The sequence below is a fragment of the Protopterus annectens genome, chromosome 12.part0 (genome assembly GCF_019279795.1).
Source record: "Protopterus annectens isolate FY-2018-M chromosome 12.part0, PAN1.0, whole genome shotgun sequence".
In the NCBI taxonomy this organism is placed as follows: domain Eukaryota; kingdom Metazoa; phylum Chordata; order Ceratodontiformes; family Protopteridae; genus Protopterus; species Protopterus annectens.
Window position 1 is genome coordinate 290,685,892 of NC_056746.1, and position 22,711 is coordinate 290,708,602.

Sequence of the window (22,711 nt, forward strand, 5' to 3'; positions counted from 1 at the left end):
TGAATCCCCAGAGCGTGTTGAATGTCTTTTCAGTAGTGAATGGAACATACCAGTGCACAGTCAGGGAGCCCCATTTCAGATCAGGACACATCAAGTTACAGTCACCATGGTGGCATCTTCTTTGGGGGAGGAGCACTGTATGAGTATACTGCCCAAGGTGCTTGGACATCATTGACTTGGAAATGAAAGCATTTGTTTTCTAAACCCTGGTTGCTTCTCAGGACTATTTAACATGCACATATGCAGGGTGTAGTCTCGTCATTTGGACAATATAATTGTCTGGTATGTTAACAAAAAAGGGAAATACATTCCTGCCATGTGCTGGAAGACAGGAAATGGCAGTTGGTCAGCAGCTCACACCACCTTTTAGTAGTGACACATTACAGGGGAAGTTGGTTCTTTAACAGGCAGGTATGACCCTAACCCTGAGTAGCATCCTGCCATCACCCAGAATGATACCACAGTACAAGGACAAAATGATTGACTTCAACAATTGGCTAAGCTTCTGGTGTCATTCTAAGGGGATCCAGTATTTGTCTGCCTGGGACGACATGATCGACAGTCCATGATGCTTTGCCAGAGATGGCCTGCATCTGTCGCCCTTAGGATTCCGGATACTGACTAAGGCTTTTGCCACCCCTGTAGTGCCTTTATTAGACAAGGTTCAAATGACAAAATCACCACCATACCGGTACAAGCGTGCAAAATTTGAGGGTAATGCTACTCAATGCTAGAAGTCTAAACCTCAAAATGCACTCACTCGAGGCACTCCTTAAAATGGAGAACATTGACATCTGTGCAGTGACAGAGACCTGGTTCAAAGCTCCAGAGAGCACCCCTGCATTACCAGGCTTCAATTCATACCACACCTTTCGGCCACCTAACCCAGAAAAAAGCACTAAAGGCGGAGGCGTGTCCATATTCATTAAGGATATCCACACCTCCAGGCTAGTTGCACAGCATAATGCATCCGAGATTATCCAAGTGCAACTAACTCTGGGCAAGACTGCAGTCCAAATTATAGCTTGCTACAGACCCCCCACCATGCCCCAGGATTCACACTCCTCCTTTCTTGATACACTGGAAAGTATTAGGGTACAACCCAACACCCTAATAATGGGCGATTTCAACTACCCCACCATTAACTGGGAAAACTACTCATGTACCAACTTTTGCTCAACATTTTCTAGAATTCATAAATTCCAACGCCTTGGATCAACTTATTCACACCCCCACCAGGGGCAGCAATATCCTAGACCTGGTCATCACCAACATGCGAAACCGGTGTTCCACACCAGAGGTCAATTCCTCGTTGGTCAGATCCAACCACAAGCTAATCAGCCTAGACATCCACATCCCACCCCCAGCCCCAATTAGGGAAAGCATCGTAAAAAACTTCTCAAAAGCCAACTTCACATTTAAGACAGAAGTGGCAAACTTCATGACACCCATGCAGACGGACAATAGAGGTATGACTGCCGAATCCTACACAAATGCACTTTATAAGCACTTACACGAGTGCATGGATCATGCTATCCCTAATAGAACCAAGATGTTATCCTCCAAAAAAAGGAAGCCAATCTGGTGGTCCTCTGCCATAAACAAACTCTACAACAGAAGAAAGAAACTGTTGCAAAAAAGAGTAAAATCCCATGACCGGAGGAACTCCCTGGTCAACCTCAGTAAGAAGTTGAGATCCCTCATAAAATCCTCCAAAGCTAGTTACGAAAACAAAATTGCCACTGACTCTAAAGACAACCACAAAGCAATCTATAGCTATGTCAAGAATCTAAATGGGAACACTCAGATCTGCTCCGAGTTACAGCATAATGGCACTAAATATACAGAACCAACTGATATTGCCAACATCCTAGCAGATAGGTTCAGTGCTATCTTTACCCCCCTCTCACCCCCTAGAGGGCCCATCTCTATACTGGAATAATGCAAAGTTCCTATAATCATGGCTGCACAGGTAAAAAACACACTCTCCAAAGCCAAGAACACAGCATCCATGGGACCTGACAATATCCCAGGCTGCTTTCTACACGAACTACAGAATGAACTGGCACCCCACCTAAGTACCATGTTCAATCATAGCCTCACCTCAGGCTTTGTACCCACTGAATGGCGCACCGCGACAGTTATCCCACTCCACAAAGGGGGAGCCACGACGGACCCCGGGAACTACCGCCCCATTAGCCTGATGAGCCTGGTCTGCAAGGTGATGGAACGTATCATCATGGAACTCATAAACAAAGACATTGGTAATCTCCAAACTCTGGACCTTACCCAGTTTGGATTTGTAAAAGGCAGATCATGTCTCCTAAACCTGATTGACTTCTTTGAAGCAGTCACCAAAGCCATAGATGATGGTAAAATGGTTCACACAGCTTATCTAGATCTCGCCAAGGCTTTCAACACCATCCCCCACTCTGGAATTATAGATAAGCTCACTAAACTAGGTATAAATCCCTATGTCATAAGATGGGTTGCCGACTGGCTCACGGACAGAACCCACACTGTGAAAGTAGCGGATTCCAAATCCAACATCAGACCAGTGACAAGTGGTGTACCACAGGGTTCAGTCCTGGGTCCTCTCCTGTTTGGTATCTACTTCTCTGAAGTGCAGGCCAACACAGAATGTCTTTATTAACAAAGTTTGCAGATGACTGCAAACTAGGAGCCATAATCGAAACTCCTAACGATGTGGACAAACTACAAAAGGGCCTCACTGAGACAGATTCCTGGTGTCAAAGCCATGGCCTGAAGCTCAATGCCAAAAAGTGTATTGTCATCCCCTTTGGTAAAAACTCTGTACCCATGAACTACCACATAGCTGGTAGTCTACTTAATGCCGAAAATGTGATGAGACCTTGGGACACAGGTGGACAGTAGTCTCTCCTTTGATAATCACATCGCCACAGTGGTCAGGAAATCCTTCTATGTGGCTCATCTCCTCACAAAAGGATTCTCATCCAGAAAAAAAGAGGTCATTGTTCCCCTCTACTCATCACTCATTAGACCCATTATAGAGTACAACGCCCCTTTTGGTATGTACCTCACAAGACATCTACAACAACTGGAAAGACCACAGAAATACCTCACAAAGAGGATTACTAGCCTCAAACAGATGCCCTATGCAGACCGTCTCAAAAAACTACAGCTTTACTCCATCGCATATCGCCTACTCAGGGCGATCTCTGCCTAACATACAAAGCTATGTCAAACCCAGAGCTGTTGGACATGCTCCACTTAAAGAAATCCCAATCCCTCCGAGCTACACGCTCTAGGGACCTTAACCTTGTCACCACAATAAACAGAACATGCTGGAGGGATAGATTCCTGTCCCAGAGACTTCCCATACTCTGGAACAGACTACCTATCTATGTCAAACAGAGCTCCTCATTTGCACTCTTCAAGAAAAATCTTGATGATTGGATGGGAAATGGGAAATTCACCCCGGGGATCACTTCTGTGGCTCTGCTCGACAGGGGCATAGGAAAATAATTTTCTTGGGTGGCGAAAGCCAGGGTACATTTTTTGGCTAGGCTTGTATGGGCCCTAGGGCTGATAGCCTAGTACCTACCTATGAACAGACACTGTAATGTGTTGCACTCTCCTTTTACTTCTGCGTGTGGGTGGTATGTTTGCTTTCCCAACAGTTATTCAATGTCTTGACTACTTTTCTTTAGCATAATAGTAAAAAAATAAATATTCGTAATAGAAGAACATGACTGACTGATGCATTACAAAATAGCTTGAAGATTACAGTCAAAGCTTATAAGCCTTCCCTTGCAGTCAAATGTCTGATTAGCTTGTCAGCAGTACTTCATAAATAAAAATAAAACGTACATATTCATATGTATGTGTGTGCATATGTATGGTAGTTGCACATTGTGCATGTGTGAGAAGAATGGTAAGATGAGATTTGGGTATCACTGAAACTGTAAATGTCAACATGTTATAATCGTGACAATCAAACCTGTAAATCTGTTACTCTCCTGGGATATCAGAAGAGAGAGGGAGGCACGAGTCTGATTGCATCCATCATTCAGCATAGGTTTAATTTATGTATGTATGTGCATATGCATTTACAGTCAGAGTGATGTACCCACTAGACTAGACCCTGTGCGAGTTCTCACTTCATGCTTCTAGAATTCTATCTAGAATTCGTGCATACCTGTTGCCAGACCTTTACACTTCAGACTTCTGGTTGCAAGTGCTGGAGCCCTAGGAATTCCTCATATAGTTTTGCTGTAGGATTTTGTCAGTACTATACCCAACACACACACACCAAGACACTGTCAGCTACTCACTTCCACTCTTTGTCAGCAGACTCCTGTAGCACCCACTCTGCTAGTCAGATATGGTTCTGCTTGGGAGTATAACAGGAGATGTAGCCTGACTTCTGTTGTGCAACTGGCTGTTGCATCCTTGTTTTTTTTTTTTTGTTTTTTTTTCCAAGTGTTACTTTTTAAAAATTTGTTTGTAGTGCTCATTGTTCTCTGCTTAAAAGAAACAAGCCCTTGTACCTTGTTCTGTTCTTGTACATTGTGTACAGAGGTTGGTTACTAAATAATGCAGTGTGCCACATTTGTCTTAAGCCCTGCTTGTGTTGACCTGCATGACTAGAGTTGTGATTTTCCCCCTTCATTGTGTAACTGCAGGCCTGATGAGCTCCTGTTTCAAAAGGATTCGTAACATGAGGATGTTCCAAGTTCATCTGCAGCAAGGTATTTTTTAGTTGTCAGGTTTGTCTGTAGCACTGTAGTTAGAGTTGACCTAAAAGGCATTTAGTGTGCACCTTTTACTTTGGACCCTCCTATGACTGCAGCTGTTACACCTTTTTGGTCACTGCCATGTTGTTGCTTCATGTGGTTCTTCTGTTTAGTCCCCAAGACTCCCTAGATGGAGTTCCAACTTTCCTTGTTGCATATCTAATGTCATAAGGTTGCTGTAAGGATCTGTGATAAGTCATTTTATATAAAATCTCTGTGGTGATATTCCTTCTGTACTTTTATGTTTTTATTATGATGGCTTTCTCAGCACCCATAATGCCACCAGGGGCAGTTAAGGATTACTGAACTAGTCTACTTCTATAAAATACAGTTACCAAATTTTATTGTTATACCCAACAGGTAAGAAGCATAAAATGTCCAGTTTATAATATTTTAACCCTTTTTGTGTTTTGTTTGGCATTTTTTTCAGATTTGTACGAGTACTGCATTAGGGAAGGATATGCTGATAAAAACTTAATCGCTAAGTGGAAGAAGCAGGGTTATGAGAACTTGTGCTGTCTCCGCTGCATCCAGACCCGTGACACCAACTTTGGAACAAACTGTATCTGCAGAGTTCCCAAAAGCAAGCTGGAGGTTGTAAGTAGAATTTTATCTTTTCTGTGGCTCAAGTATTTATGAGATCATTTCTCAGAAAAAAATTGTAGAGGCTGAAGGTGGGGGGGCTTTGTAGGTATTTTTTCCCCTCCCATACCAACCCGGCAGCAATCTGGAAGACTTCATATCTCTTCCTAAGAGGATTAGACTGTGGGAGTCCCAGGGAGTGTGAGCAGTATAAGAGGGAATCTTTCTCCATGTACACTTTTTCACACTCCTCTGATATTGTAGCAGAGCCTTCACCTTTTGTGGAAGTGCATGTATGCATATAATTGAATACTGTACAGAATGCTGCATACTGCATTGCAGTGGTGGCCATTTGGTAAAACCACTGACTAAATGGCAAAAGTTCTTGGAAATCTGTGTGGTAGGAGGAGAGTGGAAATGAGTTGAAGGGTAGGTTATTTGCCTGGTAATATATCCTGAAGAGACTGAAATCAGATTGCTATAATTGTAATGTAACTTCTCTAAAAGAGAACAGACCTGATCCATTTTAAATTAAAAATTTTCTAGGCAGATATTAAGTCAGAGCATTTTAGTAACCTTTGGTTTTGGGAGAAGGGTTTAAGCAGTACATTTCATAGTAATTGTCTCAGTAGTGCTGCCTTTGTGCCGTGTGGGTAGGTCTTTTTAGATGCTTATACCTTAACAGTTTTAATGATTATTTTAAAAATGTGTATAAAATGCATGATTTCGCCTTTGGTTGCAGTAATAATAGGTTCCAAATGGAAATGGTATTGTAGATTGCCTTTGCTGTGAAGACATTTGGTTTCCTAGACTGCATGTCTTCTGGAAGGTCATTTTTCTTTTTGGTACCAACTTTAAATGTTTTCCAAGCTTTAAAGTTAGTTGGTAGAAAGCTACAGTGTGGCGCAGTAAGTTCACTGCCTCATGAAACCAAGCAAAATGGTTAATAATGTAAGTATCGTGGTACTGAACTCAAAAGTAATGAGTAAAGCGCATGGCATAAAAGCATTGGAGAGAAAATGTTGAGGGAAGGAACAGAGGACTGAGATGATTTTAGCACCACCAAGTTTTCTACCCTCTCTTCCAACTTTTGCCCACTTGGCAATCTTTGTACCATCGCTGGTGCACTCCCTTCTCTCTAACCGCTGTGGTAATCTTCTAGTACCATTGTTGGTATTTTATTCTGTTACTTTCTGCCTGTGTGTATAATATTAACATTGTTTTTTTTGTTGTTGCTTTGATTATATTGGATTTGACATGTCTGGGGAAAAAAGGGCACTTTATGCTTCAAACAATGCCTGAAGTGTGGGAGAAAAATGCCGAATAGTGACACTCATGATGACTGTGTGTATTGTTTGGGAGTGCCTCATCTCTCTGTCCAACTGCCTTGCTCTGTTTGTCAGGGATTTAGTTCCTGTACTTTGAACGAAAGAATAAATTGATTCTAAAGGGTCTTCTTAAATCCCCCTTTTTTCAGTGGCTCTCTCTGTGTCGGAGGGTTTGCCCCCTCCTAGGAAAGAGAAAGAAGCCGCATTCCGTTCCCTCCTCACCCTCTGGTGAGAGAGAGAGACGACCTAAACCCAAACGTGAGAAACTTTATGTACCGGACCAGAAGCCAGCTTCTATGGCAGCGATTTTGGTACCATCCACTACAATTGTGTCAGTGCCTCTTTTGGCACCGACAACGTCTGTGGTACTGGCTATGACCAAAATTCAGATTTTGACCTCTACTCCGATCTCAGCACTGAGCCTTCTTATGGTTCCACTAGCTCAGGTGGACACTTCTCCCTCGATCATCTCAACATTGGAGACGGTGGTGCCATTAGACACTCTAGTACGGACCCGATATTCCCCGTCTGTGGCCCCCTCCTTGGGGCAGGTATATAGCCCCTTCCTAGAGCGTCCAGAGTCCCCTTTGAGGATTTATACGAGATCCACAAGGAGCCTCTCCAAGCTAGATGTGGTGCGCATTGTGGACCAGCTGCTGACAGCCAGGGGGATTCCTTCAGATTCAAAAACCCAATTCCTTTTTGGACTTGGAAATACTGCTTCACAGACTCCATCTTACTCTCCTCCTTCGACTTCCTTGCAGGTTTTGAAGCCCATGACACAGACGCCTCTCTCTGCACCCTAAGCTTCGGTGCCAATAGTGGATCTCACTTTGGCCCTGGAGTCGACCCTTTGGCTCCTTCGGAACCAAGTCTTCCTCAGACCCGGGATTGGAATACAGGCTCCTTGGTACAGAGTTCGGTGCAGACCCTGTCTACAGTACCATTCACTGTGCCAGAAACCCTGTCTGTACCGATCCAGCTTAGGGCTCCATTCCTGGAAGCGGGCTCAATGGAGCAGAGTGTGACCCTGGTTCCAAGATTGTCCTTCTCTGTTCCAGGCTCCCACCCCTCTTCTGGTGGCCCTGCATTCCAGGCAATGGAGAGGGCCAATAACTCTGTAGGCAAGCCTATGGCCTCAGACCCCCAAACTTGTCCTCCCCCTGAGCTGCAGCTGTCACAGGCCACCATTCCAGGACATCGAACACGGGAGCCCCAGGAGACCCTGTTGCATGGTGCCCTTTCCTCTGGGTCCTCCTCAGAAGCTCCCACTGAGGAAGTTCCAAGGAAGAAATCGTGCAAGAGGAAGCACGTGGACTCCACTGAGGAGTCCATTACAGATGATATGGATTACGATGAAGGGGAAGGGTCCCCACGATCACCCCCCTGAAGATGTCTCCTTCGGAGACATCCTTGAGATCTTGAAACAGAAGGGTGATTGGAAGCCCAAAAAACATTCCTCCGAGGAATCCGTTCTGCAGGCTTTTCGTGTTCGACCATCTACCTCTTGGGTGACCCCACCTGCAGACGAGCTTGTGGTGCAGCATGCCTGAAGGAACCTTGATGCTATTGAGGCAATCCCAAGAAGACCGGACAAGATTCTCTCTCCCCCTGAAGAAAATCCACATTGCTCAAAAGGTTTACCAGTAGATGCAATGGCGGTGGTGGCGACAAAGAAAGAGCTCGCGAGGAGAACCACACTGTTCACACACCTAACAGAGTCCCAAGCAGTGGACAGAATGGGGAAGTGGGTATTTGCTTCATCGACTTTTGCAATTTGGTCCTTGAACTACCTGGCACATTTCACCAGACTCTAGAGAGACCACATCTCCAAACTCTCTGGTACTGTATCAGGACAGGTGTCTGACGAGGTAAATGACAAGGTAGCCTTGCAGCCAGCAACTCTAGAATAAATATCAAATTCGTCCAGGCGGCTAATTTCACATGCAACCGCAGGGGCGGCAAGGGCTGTGGGTTCAGGTGTAGTTATGAGATATCACGCCTGGATGCGCCTTCGTTGGATCCTTTTAAGTCTGTATTCCTTCCTTCCTTAACGCTTCCAGTGGAAGCAATCTTCCCTGTTTGGCCCTAAAATGGACACGCTAGCCAGGTGGGAGCAGGATGGTAAGACCCTGTCTGCTGTTGGTGTACGTTTCTCCGCTCCTCAGCGCTTTTTCCAGAAACCAGAGAAGTGGGAAATTGTGGCACCAAAGTCTCAGGGTCATTTTCATGACATGCGTAGCGAGTTCACTCACAGAGGCAGAGGGGGCAACTATTCCGGAAGATGCCTCTACAGAGGCAGAGGGGGTCCGCGTAATCAGGGTTCCAGAGATTTTCTCTGGACAACCGTATCAGAGCTCCTGAAGAGCGGCCAAATTGCTTTCCTCTGGAAGCAGTCAAGGGACATCTTTCTCTGCATCCCAGTGCCTGGCTATTAATTGTCACCAATTCTTGGGTGCAGAAGATAACCAGAGGTTACCAAATTCTATTTGATTCCTACCCAAATCCACCAAAACGAATTCCCGACATTCCACCCAGTCTAAGGGAAGAAGCAGCTCTACAGAAAGAAAAGCTGTATCTAAAAAGAATCATCCAAAAAGTCCCACCAGACCAGATCAGATCCGGATTCTACTAAAGATTCTTTTTGGCGCCAAAAAAGACAGGGGACTGGAGACCAATTTTGGACCTCAGCTGTTTAAACAAGTTAGTCATCCAGACAAAATTCTGGATGGTCACAGTTTAGTCCACTCTCCCCTTTCTGGAGGAAGGTGATTGGATGTGCCCGATAGACCTTCAGGATGCGTATTACCACATTAAAATGAACAAACGCTCCAGAAGGTTCCTTTGCTTCTGGCTGGGAGCCAATCATTACCAGTTCCGCACTCTGCCCTTTGGACTCTACACCCCCAGAGTGTTCACCAAATGCATGGCAGCAGTGACAGCACACTTGAGACTACAAGGATTCTGGGTGTTTCCATACTTAGACGATTGGCTCCTCACCATGCATCTACTGGTAACAGCCTTGTTCTACACCCTCTCTTTAGCAAATTTTCTGGGAATCTCTACAAACTGGGAGAAGTCCAATCTGACTCAAACCCAATCTTGTGAATTTCAGTACCCGTTCTTGCTTAATCTCTATCCCGGATCACAGGCTACGAAGACTAAGAGTCCAAGTGATACTCTGCAACAACTTGGTTTCAGCTCGAGAGGTCCTGCAGCTGTTAGGGTCAATGGCAGCATTAATATCAATAGTACCCCTTGCCACGAAGACTAAGGATCCAGCTACCAGTGATACTCTGCCACAGCATGGTTTCAGCTCAAGAGGTCCTGCAGCTGTTTGGGTCAATGGTAGCATAAATATCGATAGTACCCCTTGCAAGGCTTCACATGAGACACCTACAATGGCTTTTGTTAACCCAGTGGTATCCAAACCCACCACCCTTTGTCCTTCCAGATTCAAATAACAAGTTGATGCAAGCAAGACCTATCTTTGTGGATGAAGTCAGACAGAACTTTGGAGCAGATCCTTCCACCCCTCTCGGCCCAGCGCCATTGTGACCACGGATGCTTCCCTCATGGGGGGGGATTTTGAGAGAATAGCAGTCCAAGGCACATGGTCCTATTTTTAGAGTTCAATCTGCATATAAACGTTCTAGAACTGAGGGCAGTACTTTTGGGGTTGCAAGCATTTCAATCTGCCCTTCCTTTGGAAACAATTGCTATCCAATCGGACAATGTCATTAGTTTGGTATATCAACAAACTAGGAGGAATAGAGTCCTACCCCCTATGTCGAGAGGCCATGAGAGTTTGGCAATAGCTTCCAACCGCTTTCTGATAGCCAAGGGCGCCCGCAGGCAGGTGCAAGGGGGTGCACTTGCACCCCCCTGGAATCGGCTAGTTAATTTCAAAGAAAGTTTTTTTTTTTTTTTTTTTTTTACGTGCGTTCTTCTTTAAGAAGAAAAGTCCTAACAGGACAGTCGCGGGTGTGCTGACATCATCGTCGCTAAGTTTGTGAGCGGGAACAGATGGGTTTGCAAGCAGGACCTGATAGCAATCGCTAAGTTTGTGAGCGGGAACTCACACGGGTTTACAAGCAGCCAGGAGCGAAACGGAATAGCACGCAGGAGTAAACGGACGGAAGATGTGGGACACTTTCAGGACTGTATGTTACAAGGGATCAGCATACTTGTGAATGGTTAATGAAGTTCTTGTATTGTATACCTACTGATTGCAACTTGTATACACTGTTCCATTTTACACCATGCTATACTGGGTGCATTTTAAGATGCCATATAGTTATTTGTCAGTCTGCTTTGGGGACATGCTTTACTTGGCTGTCCATAAGAAAAGGCCTTTAACTCAGTAAGATCCATCCAATCCACATAATGAAAGAAATAAGTAAATTAACTAAGTGTAGTTTCATACTAATTCTTTAAAACAAAAGTATTTTAAAATATGTAGGCGCAATTTAATGTTTTCTGAAGTTCTGATTAATAACATTTAGAAGAATGGGGGATCGGTTATTTGAGTGATTTAATTTTATAGAAATAACAGCTGGTCCACAGAAGGAGAGCTGCAATCATTAATACCAAGGCCATGTTATTACAGTGTGGAATGACTTTTATGTTCTTAGTATCAAAGATGTTTATTACTCTATGCTACAAGCGATGTGTGTGTGTGTGTGTGTGTGTGTGTGTGTGTGTGTGTGTGTGTGTGTGTGTGTGTGTGTGTGTGTGTGTATACACTATACAGACAGCTAGAAAATAGCTACCTTTGCCAAATGCCACGCTTCTTCCATGTAACACACTTTCTTTATATATATATATATATATATATATATATATATATGGGTCACCCAACATTGAGTGAATTTTACTTTTGTTGACCTCTATTGTCTCTTTGGTCAACATATACAGATGATCTACAGATGTGCGAGACTGAGAGTCCCCAAATATGCCCTTTCCCCAGGGATTGTGTGATCGTGGAGTTAGTGTGTTTATATATATATATATATATATATATATATATATATATATATATAAAATTAGCAAGGGTTGTAGAAGGTGCATTATTATGTTTAATCTCAGAGCATGTGCTGAAGGGTGTCAACTTGTTAAGGTGTTTTTGTTGATACAAGTGTATTTACATTAAGCATGTTGACACTTCCATGGAGTATTTGTAGTAGTGCTCTAAACACATACACACCTCTACCATAGAGGTGTGTGTGTGTGTGTGTGTGTGTGTGTGTGTGTGTGTGTGTGTGTGTGTGTGTGTGTGTGTGTGTGTGTGTGTGTGTGTGTGTGTGTGTGTGAAATGCCCCAGGTGTACATGGTGGTGGGTAAGAGAATAAGGCTTGAACCCTGTACCTTGGGCCCAACTGGTAAGAGCCTAAATTCCCTACCCACCACCATTTGTAAAAATGTTGCAGGATTTTCCTTCATACTTTTTCTGTTCCTCATAAAATCTGTGGTTTCTGCATTTGTGTCCTTGTTGCCTAACAGCTACACGTTCTCTGGTTTTATTCTTGGCTGTCTGGAGTGTTTCTCCCTGGGCCTCTGCTAAAAATTAGCTTTTTTTTTTCAAAGTCAGACTTTCCTGGTTAACAAAAGTTAAAAAAAAATAGACGCACTTCAATATCAGACTTCATATTCTTCAGAAAGTGCATGGTAACAAAAGCTTTTATTCTAGCAATTTTCTAAGTGTACAAGATGGATATTTGAAATGTATCCCTGTGTTTGGGACTGTATTCCCCCCATTATTGGCTTCGTCCAGGTTTTGTGCTAGGGTTGAGGGTTATGGTAAGAACTGAATTCACTGAATATGTTTGGGGGCTGTATTCACCCAGTATTGGCTTTGTTCAGGTATTTATTGGCTTCATCCAGGTTTTTTGCTAATGTTGAGAGCTATGGTAAGAACTGATTTCACTGAATATGTTTGGGGCTATATTCTCCCATTACTGGCTTTGTCCGGGTGTTATTTGCCAAGTGGTTGTGAGCTATGGTGAGAACTGAATTCACTGAATGTTTGGTGGTTGTAGTCACCCATTATTGGCTTTGTTCAGGTATTTTGTGCTAAGAGGTTGACAGCTGTGCTATGGTGAGAACTGAATTCACTAAATGGTAGCTATTTAAGTTTCAGTCTTCCTCTTTCGCAAAACAGTTGATTTGGCGCAGTGGTATGTTGCTCTGACTGTTTTGCATGGGGTCCCCTGGGTTCAAGACGTGGCAGTGAAATGTATGGTGGTAACGCAGCATTTTATTCTAGCAACTTTCAAACATTATACAAGCAATGTTTAAAATGTGTCCCTGGTTTTTGGCCTTTTGTCCCCCCCCCCCCCCCCAATAAATTTTGGCTTTTTCCAGATTTCTTGAGCTGAAAAGTTCAGAGACAGCTGAGTGTCGAGTAGATTTTACAAGGAGCTGAGAGCTGCAGGGGAGCAAAAGTTTAGTGCTGCTTATGTTTAGTCTGCTTGCATTGTTAATAGCACAACAGATAGTGTACTTGCTTTAGATGCTGAAGGCTGTGGGTTCTACTCCCACAGTAGGTAAATGCATTGCTGATGCTGTATTGCGTTGTAAAGGGGGTGGATGCTGCAGTCTTTTTGGCAAAGATACCTAGTAACTATGAACCTGTTAACAGTTTGCTATCCATTCCCTATTGCTGTATTACTAGCTTTTCATTTTTTTATTGCATGCAACAAAAGCAATTTATTCTTCAAGGGTAACAGGCACTTTATTTGTAGATTAAGCAATGACATATAAAGTGTTTGCTAGCAGCAACCTCTTTTAGTTACAAATTTTTTTCAATGTGGAGTTTACTACTTCAGAGATTGTGTATATTTTTTACTGATACTGGTGGACTTGAGTAGACTTTTTATGATGGAAATGTTCTGAATTGGACAGTTTTGTCATTGGTGGATGCTTTTTGTTTCATTGTTTACTGGAAAAATGTTCACAACAATAAATTTAAAATGCCCTCTAACAACTGTACTGTATTGTACAAGGAATATAATGTAATACGGTCAGGAAGGTGTATCAAAGAGCACGTTATGTTCGAGGGGCCTATGATTTTGAAGACAGCCCAGAGTTAATATTTGCCATTGGCAAAATGTATTTTCTCTGAAAGTGGGTTTCAGTGCTGTTTCAATGCATGCGAGTTTCAAGAGCAGAGAAGTTTTAATGTTAGTCTATTTTCATTGTGAGACTGCATTGCTTTAACAGATATGTATTAGGGTTTGTGCTGTAAAATGCAAAATAAAACTTTCATATGAAATCCTAAATCATCGCACAAGTAAAGCAGTATGCACATTAGTGTTTATGATAAATGGGGCAAAATAACCAAGGAATGGGACATTGGAATGGCTGCAGGGGGGAGGCTCCATTTGACCATGATTTTGTGAGGGGTAGCAAGCTCAGACAGCCCCGGTTGAACTATACCTCTCAGTTGTCCATATCTTTGCAGAATGAATAGATATTTGCTGCTTATTTTTGGTTTGTTCCTCAAATTTGTGGTTTTCTAGCAAATCATTTAGGAATGAAGCCATTAAATGACAGACATTGAGTTTCAGATGTCATAACCTTCAGAAAAATGCATGCTAATGCAAGACTGTCTTTAAGTTTATACAAGAGCAATTTTTCGTAGTGTTTGTATGTTCCCCAATATATTTGGCCTTGTTCAGATTTCCTGCATTAAGAGGTTGAGAGGTACGTGCAAATCACTTTGTAGATTAGGAATATCCAAACATCTCAATTGTCCCCAATTCTGGCTCAAAATGTTGCTCTCCCTAATAATCCCTCCTCCAAAATGGCAATTTTGGAAGAAAATGTGGAGGGTTTACAATTCTATATAATTGTAATGATCACTTATAGATTACCTTTATTTCAGAAATGCATGTGGATGCTCTTATTTTGTTAGCTGCTTCAAGTTAACTGTTAATATTAAAAGGTGTCCCTTTTTGACAGGTATTTTGCATCACATTTTGGTCCGTTTTTCATAAAATTGTGGTTTTCTGGCAAATTAGTGGCAAGTCATTAAAGATTGAAGTTAGAAAATAATGGCAGACATTTGAGTTTCAGATTTCATACCCTTCAGAAAATTTGTACTAATGCAAGATCTACCTGTTCTATTTAAGTTATAAGAGCAATATTTAAAAATTGGCCTTATTTTTGGGCTTGTGTCCCACTTCTAGTTCTATGTATGGCTTTGTCCAGATTTCTTGCTCTGAAGTTGAGAGGTATGAGTGTCAGATCCATCACTGTCAGCCAGAGACATTTCAAATTGTGACATACTTATTGCACCCGCTCCCCATTGTAGTGGCTCTGGATGTGTCCATGGAAGGCAAGGAGCAGTTATGCAGTGTAAGTGTGCAGAGTATTCCCCCATCCAAAGTAGATCACAAATACGACCGTGGCTTTTCATCTGTCCTTGATTTTGCAAAATGTTCTGGTTTTCTATCAGATTTTTGTACTGTTGATTTATGCTTCTTATTCAGGAACTGTATGCTGTCACAGTGCCCTGTTGCTCTGTTTAAGTAGCAATGGTTTAATGAACATCAGGTAAGCTTGTCGGAGATTGTAAGATGCAAGTAAGCTTTAGTAAGCTTGTCGGACATTGTAAGATGCAAGTAAGCTTTAGTAAGTATATTGTTAAAGAATTACCAGCATTGAAAGCCTTTTCGTTGTTGCCATGCAGAGAATATTTACATGACTAGATAATGTATAAGCCTTGGGTATTGAAATGCATATGACAGTATTTTATTTATTTATTTTATTTGCAGTTGGTTTGCCAGGATAGTCCATTGGGCCAAATGAACCCGTTTTCAATGGAGTCCTGGGGAGAAAAGCTCCAAAACTAAGTAGGTTATTAATAGATATACAAATTATACAATTACACAGAAGTTAATCATACAAGAAATAACAATTTGCAAATAATACAACAAAAACTAGAGCGAGTACAATCTAGTGATGAAATTAATAGGTAATACAGACTAAAGGGAAATTTAGCACAAAAGCACTGAGAAATAACATATTTGGAAGCATTTCATGACAATATTGAGGAATAACAACATATTAGGAAGCAATGCACAAAAGTACTGAGAAGCAATAACGTATTAGGGAAGCAATACTTAGGAAGTGTGGCCTAGTATATTCTTTCAGATTTATTGTAGGAATAATAATATGTATGAGTTAGGGTGGGTAATTAGGAAAGTTGCAGGAGGAAACAGAGGAAGAAAGAAGATGGAGTTTGCAAGTTAGTTATGTGGGGTGGGAGCAAGAGCATTCCCACTGGGATACTACATGTGAGTGAAGAGATCTTTAAATATAAAATGGTTGGGGGTGGTGCGAATGGAAGGTGGTAGGGAGTTCCAAAGGCATGCAAGGCCATAAGACAGAAGATTTTTGCCTGGGGGACGAGTTGGTTTATATACTTCTAATAGATTTTGATTGTTGGACCTTAATACTCTAGCAGGAAGGTGCATTTTAAAGGCTGATGAAAGGGAGGGACAAAGGGAGGGGTTGAAAATGAGCTTATGTGCAAGATTTAGTTGAGTATATGTGAGATAACTGGGTAGCTCTAGCCATTTTAGTTTTTGGAGAGAGGAACAGTGGTGGGTGGAGGACTTGTGGCTGGTAGCGAACTTGGCAATTTTGTTGTAGCAAGAGGAAAGTTGTGTTTTTAGAGAGGTCTGTAGATTAGTTAGGAGTGGAGCTCCATAGAGAAGGGAGGGGATAAGAAATGAGGTAGAGAAGGTGATTTTGGTAGCAGGTGTAAGGTAATGATTTTGTCTGTAAAGCATACCTAGTTTTTGATGGGTTTTCTTGATATTTAACTGTAGGTGGGAGTTGAATTTGAGCTGGTTATCAATTTGGGCCCCAAGTAACTTGGTCTTGGACACCAGTTCCAGGGGTAGATTATTTTGTCTAGATATGTGGAATGTGTTTATATTGAAAGAAGTTGCCTTAGAGGGGGTGAAAAACATTAATTTGGTTTTAGAGGCATTGAGTGCTAGGTGATTCCTTTTCATCCATTGCTCAGTTGTTGTAAAAGCATCTTGAGTCAGTTTTAGGAGTGAGGGGATAGAGGTGGCAGCCCAGATAATAGCAGAATCATCGGCACATTGGATGATGTCTGAGAATGGGATAGAGTTGCGGAAATCATTTATAAATATATTGAAGAGAAGGGGACTCAGTATAGAGCCCTGGGGTACCCCAGTAGGAGCATTTAGAAATGAGGAGGTGCCCTTTTTCCATTTGACTGCTTGAGATCTGTTAGATAAGTAGCTGGAGAACCAGTTCAAGGAGGAGGGAGATAGGTTAAGTTTAGAAAGTTTAGTTAGTAGCAGGCTGTGAGAGAGTGTCAAAGGCCTTAGAGAGGTCGAGTAGTAGGGTAGAAACAATTTGGCCAGAGTCGCGGGCTTTATTTACAGTTTCAAGGAAGGAGAGGAGGCGGTCATAGTGCTATGATGTGGTCTGAATCCATGTCGGGAGTTAGTAGATGATTATCTAAGAGATGTGGAAGGAGTTGTAGTTGGATACACTTTTCTAGGAGTTTAGAGATGGGGACAGAATAGCGATGGGGCGAAATTAGTAACATTGTTGTTGTTGCCACCTTTATGTAGAGGTATGATAAAGGCCCTTTTCCAGACTTGGGGTACTATACATTCTTGGATAGAGCGGTTGATTAAAATGCTAATAGGGTAGCGATTGCTTCAGCAGCTTTGCTAAGAAAGTAAGAAGGGATGTTATCAGGAGCATTGGTGCATGGCTTCAGTTTCATAAGGAGTTTCTTTATAGTAGAAGTGGGTATAGGTTTTAATGAGAAAAAAGGAGTGTGAAGAGGGAGAATTAGGGGCAGATGAAGCTAATGAAGTAGTAGGAGTAGGAGGAGTGGAGGGATGGGAGTTAGTAGATGGGAATGAGGAAGTAGTAGCAGAGTAGGGCAGAGAGATGGTTGGGGATGGTAAGGGAGTTTTGGAGAATGTAGTGGTGTTAGAGAAAGATGACGTTAATTTGGAAATGGATTCAATGAAAAGAGTTAAATTGGGTAGCCAAGTCTTGGTCAGGAGCGTTTGGGTCTGGGGTAGGGGTATTTGGTTTGCTGGGGTTAAGTAGAGTAGAGATACCTTTCCAAAATTTCTGAGGGTTTGATTTTATTATTGTTTTGAAGTGTGGAAAAGTAGTTTTGTCGGTCGAAGATTATGAACTTTTTTACCTTATTTCGAAGTATTTTATATTCATTGTAATAAAAGGACAGGATTACAGTATTTTCAGAAGCTCATTACATTTTATTGCAGACCAGTGTCTTATAGCAGTGTCTGTGTGTTAGTACACTTGTAGTTGGGTGGCTTTAATGGTATATGGTAAATAAGCATTGCTACCTTACTTAAAAGCCAAGCCCTGCAACAACTAGCTCCACACTGAAGTCAAAACACAATAGCTCTGGTGGGTAAATGTACTCTGTAGTAATCAAAAAGGCAAATGTTTAAAATAACTACAGCTTATGTGCAAACACAATAGGTAGTGATGAAACAATGCTCTGCTAAAAATGCTTTAATGCTTCACATTGCTGAGCTGCAGATCAGTTATCACCGGCTACCAGGATTTCACCCACTTCAGCTCAAGCACTGTGCCGTTCAGTGCAACCTTCCCAGAACTAATTCAAGTCTGACCAGAATTATTTGGTGTGTGTATAAGAGGGAGGTAGCATACCCCTCAGCTGCCCAGATTTTTGCCCCATATTCCTCCTAAAAAGGATTGAAGTTGCTAAATGAGACATTTCAGTTTTAGATGTCATGTCATTTAGAAAAATGCATACTAACACAAATCCTGTTACTCTTGCAATTTTCTAAGTTTCTGTGAGCCATATTTATAATCTACCCTATTTATTTTAGGCTTTGTCCAGATTTCTTGCACTAAGGTTGAGGCCTTGAGGGGTGTGGCATGTTTGTGAGAGAGAAAGTGAAATGCCCAAGTTAGAGTTAATGGGTGGAATTTTCAAGTGCATTTTCAAGGAACTGTGAGTTTTAAGGGAAGCTAAGTTCACTGCTGCTCATGCCAAGTCTATTTACAATGTGCAACTGTTTTGTTTAGCAAATGATATCTCTGTTGTGGTATAAAGTTTTAAAGCTATGTTAGTAGCACCACAAGTAGAATACTTGCATCTTAATGTAAAGGCTTGAGGTTCTATTCCTACAGCATATACATTTGTATGCTGCAGTCCTCAGGATGTCCTCCTTTGGATGAGATGCCTAATAACTATGAACCTGTTTTTCAGCTTGTCATCCATTTTCTATTGCAATATACCAGCTTACCATTTTTTTAATTTAACATAGGCAATTTATTCTTTGACTGCAGCAGGCACTGAATTTGTAGATGAAACACTGAAATATACAGTTGTTTTCTAGCAACAACATCTTCATTAGTTTCAGATATCTTTAATGTGGAATTATTCAGATTACTTTTACTTCAGCAGAGACACTGAAACAAGTGCTGCTGTATAATACAAGGGATATAATTCAATTATATATTATAATTAATACAATCAGGTAAATCAAATAACTTTTGCATGGCCCTAACGGTGTGCAAGGAGCCTATTGCTTTAAAACAGTTCAAAGGTAAATAACCTGCCACTGGCCAGATGCATTTTCTTTGAATGTGGGTTTCAATGCTGTTTCATTGAATGTGAGTTTCAAAAGTAGAGAAGCTTTAATGCCAAGTCTGTTTTCATTGTAAGACTATTGCTTTGTTTAGTAAATGTCTCAGTGTTTGGGCTATAATGTTTGAAATAAAAGTTGTAAATTAAATCCAACTGCCTGTAATCATTGTAGAACTAAAGCATAAAACAGTATGCACACAGATTTGAACAGTGTCTATAGTAAATGGGGAGAAATAGCCAAGTAATGGGACACTGGAATGGCTGTGTGGGCGGAGCTTGGGGTGGGTGGACTTGGGCGGGGTGAGCTATGTGGGTGGGGCTCTGGGTTTGCACCCCCCTGCAAAAAATCCTGCAGGCTCCCTTGCTGATAGCAATGCATATCCTGGGGAATTTCAGCATGATTGCAGACAAGTTGAGCAGATGCATTCTCCTGCCTCAAGAGTGGTGCCTCAACTCCAACATAGCGGCAAAGATTTTCAGCCGTTGGGGCCAATCTTACTGCGACCTATTCACCTCTCCATCCAACCACAAATGCAGCAACTACTTTGCCCTAATTCCCCCGCAGGGGGAGTCCCCAAGGGACGCTCTAATCCACGATTGGCCCATGGGATTGCTTTATGCTTATCCCCCCATCCCTCTGATTCCTCAGTTCATGAAGAAAGCTCTTGGGGTAACAACTAAAGTGATCCTCATAGCACCTTTATTGTCCTTAACAGGTATGGTTCCCCTTTCTTTGGCCTCCTCTACTTCGCTAACCATGGATCCTGGATCCAATTCCAGATCTGATTTCTCACCCCCAAGGGTTGAGCCACCTGAACTTGACCAGTTTCAAGCTCACAGCTTGACTTCTCACTTCCAATGATCGCCAGGCAATGTAATCTTTCCTCTCCAGTACGTGACATTATCCCGGCTTCGTATAAACCATCCATCAGGAAACTTTATGCTGACAAATGGAAAAGATTTTCAATTTGGTCTGCACAGAGAAAACTAGATCCATATTCTACACCGTTCTCTGCCGTACTCCAGTACTTATCAAACTTCTTTGAGGAGAGTGCTGCAGCATCAACTATGAGTTAATTTAGCTGCCATTTCAAATTTTCATAATGGTTTTGGTGATTCATCCTTAATTTCACATCGCCTAAGCAAAACCTTTTTGAAAGGAGTCTATCACTCCAGACCTCCAATTAAGCAGCCCATAAAACCATTGAGTCTCACACTAGTCTTAGAACCTTTTATACGACCTCCCTTTGAGCCTGCAGCCACTTGTGACATCAAGTTTCTATCTTGGAAATCTCTTTCCGGTTACTCCTCCTACATTTATCACTCATTAAAAATTGGATCTGGTCTCCAAGGGAAGAGCTTCTTTTGGCTCAATGGTGCTCAGGAATATTCTTCCATAAGGGCCGCCCAGGTGACATAAGGTAGCTGGGGACTCTGTCCTACCAGTGTTGAATGGAATGAAGATTAACAACATCAGATAAAGAAGCTATGTCTTGCCATAATGTTCTGTCTGTGTTGTTGATCTTCATCCATTCATCATGCCCCACCCTCCTTCCCCCCCCTAGAGGCTCCTGGGGGATACTTTGAATCCATCTCCAGATTAAGGTTTTTGCTCAGAGACCGTCTCTGCTTTACTAAGTTGGGGCGAACTTGATCTGAGGTAACAGAGAGAAGGGTATTGTGGGTAAAAGCTTAGCTTCTGAGGATTACTCTTTTGGAGAAACCCTGCATACTATGAGGGAACACTTTCTTTGGGAGAGCCAGGATTAGAATCCAAGAAAAGGCTCAGAGATTTTCTTTTACTCCCTCAGCACAGGCCCCTTGCTATTCCTCCTGTTCTGGACATTGTAGATAATGTTTTTTCAGAGTCCGGCTGTCTCCAGACTCTATACCCCCTGCACCCGTTAAGCCAGACAGGTACTACAGGGTTCCAGACTCTCAAATTTCTATATAAAAACCCTGCTGCTGACCCAGAAACTATATCTCAGGGTCCCAAAGGGGTCAAGGCTTCCACTGCAAAAAACCCTGTTCCCTCTGATAGGGATTCTAGAGCACTGGACAGATGGGGGAAAAAAGTTTACACTTCTGCTACCTTGGCTCTAAGGGCTTTAAATTGTCAGTTTCATATGCTTAAATATCAGCAATACTTAATGTTACTGTTAAAACAGAAAATGTTGACAAATACTGAATGTGCTGAAAATGCAGGATTTATTGCATGCAGCTGAACAGGTGGGAAAACCTACTTCGCAATGCGGTTTTGATTCTTTGGAGGCATCTTGTAGGGCCGCTCTAATGGGTTCTGTGATTAGGAGGCATGTTTGGTTAAAGGAACAGAATCTGCCTGATCATGTTAAAGCAAAATTATTAGATGCTCCATTACAGCATGATACTTTGTTTGGTGTTAAGGCAGAAGAGGTGTTGAAGAAAATGGAGGATAAAGCGAAATCTATGCAGACAGTTAAGGATTTCTTACAGGTACAGCCACCCAGATTTAGCAGGAACTCGCCTTCAAAAAAATTAGTCCTTTCCAGTGTCAGGCCACAAAAAGGCAGATACAGGCGCCCTAGAGGCAGATCCCAGCCCCAAGGCTCATACAGGCCTAAACAATTGGGCGCTTCTACCTCCAAAAGCGGAGAAGACAAATTTCAACCTTATAGGAAACAGTACCAATGACTTTCCTCTACCAGTACCAAGCACTTATCTTTTGGACACTCCCTTAGGGGGAAAACTAGCACTTTTTTCACAAAATTGGCACATGACGGGTCTTGAATATATTGTCTCAGGGTTACAGGTTCCACTTTTACACCCTGCCAAAGGCAAAAGGCATGCCAGACCTGCTACACAATCAATGGGCAGAGGCACAAAAGCAAGTTTCATCCCTCATGCACATGAGGGCCATTCAGCGAGTACCACTACAGGAGCAGGGACAAGGATTTTACTCACGTCTTTTCTTGGTACCCAGAAAGGACAAAGCCTGGAGACCAATACTGGACCTGTCTATTCTAAACACTTTTCTGGACGTTCCAAAATTCAAAATGTTGACTCTGCAGCAGCTTCTGCCTATGCTGGGCAAGAAGGCTTGGCTTGTAACCTTAGACTTAAGAGGCATACATGCACATCCCAATCAGACAATCGTGCAGAAGATACCTCAGATTCATAGCTGGCTCAATGCACTACCAATTCTCTGCACTGCCCTTTGGCTTATCTACTGCGCCCAGGGTCTTCACAAAATGCCTGGCACCAGTAATTGCTTTTTGCAGACAGAGGACTTCAAATATATCCCTACTTGGACGACTGCCTTATTCAAGCAAGAAAACAAGGACATTCTACTAAAGCATCTGGCGTTTGTAAAAAGATTGCTAATTTGC

At 42.4% G+C, this 22,711-nt stretch overlaps 1 protein-coding gene across 2 annotated transcripts in view; it reads left to right on the forward strand.

Annotated features, from left to right (window-relative positions):
* The window catches only part of BUD31 (BUD31 homolog), a 255,941-nt gene that overhangs the window by 195,447 nt on the left and 37,783 nt on the right, over positions 1–22,711 (forward strand). For both annotated transcript variants that reach the window (XM_044089356.1, XM_044089357.1), the window contains exon 3: positions 5,209–5,375. In XM_044089356.1, the coding sequence (XP_043945291.1) occupies positions 5,209–5,375 (167 nt within the window). The remainder of the gene's footprint in view (positions 1–5,208; positions 5,376–22,711) is intronic.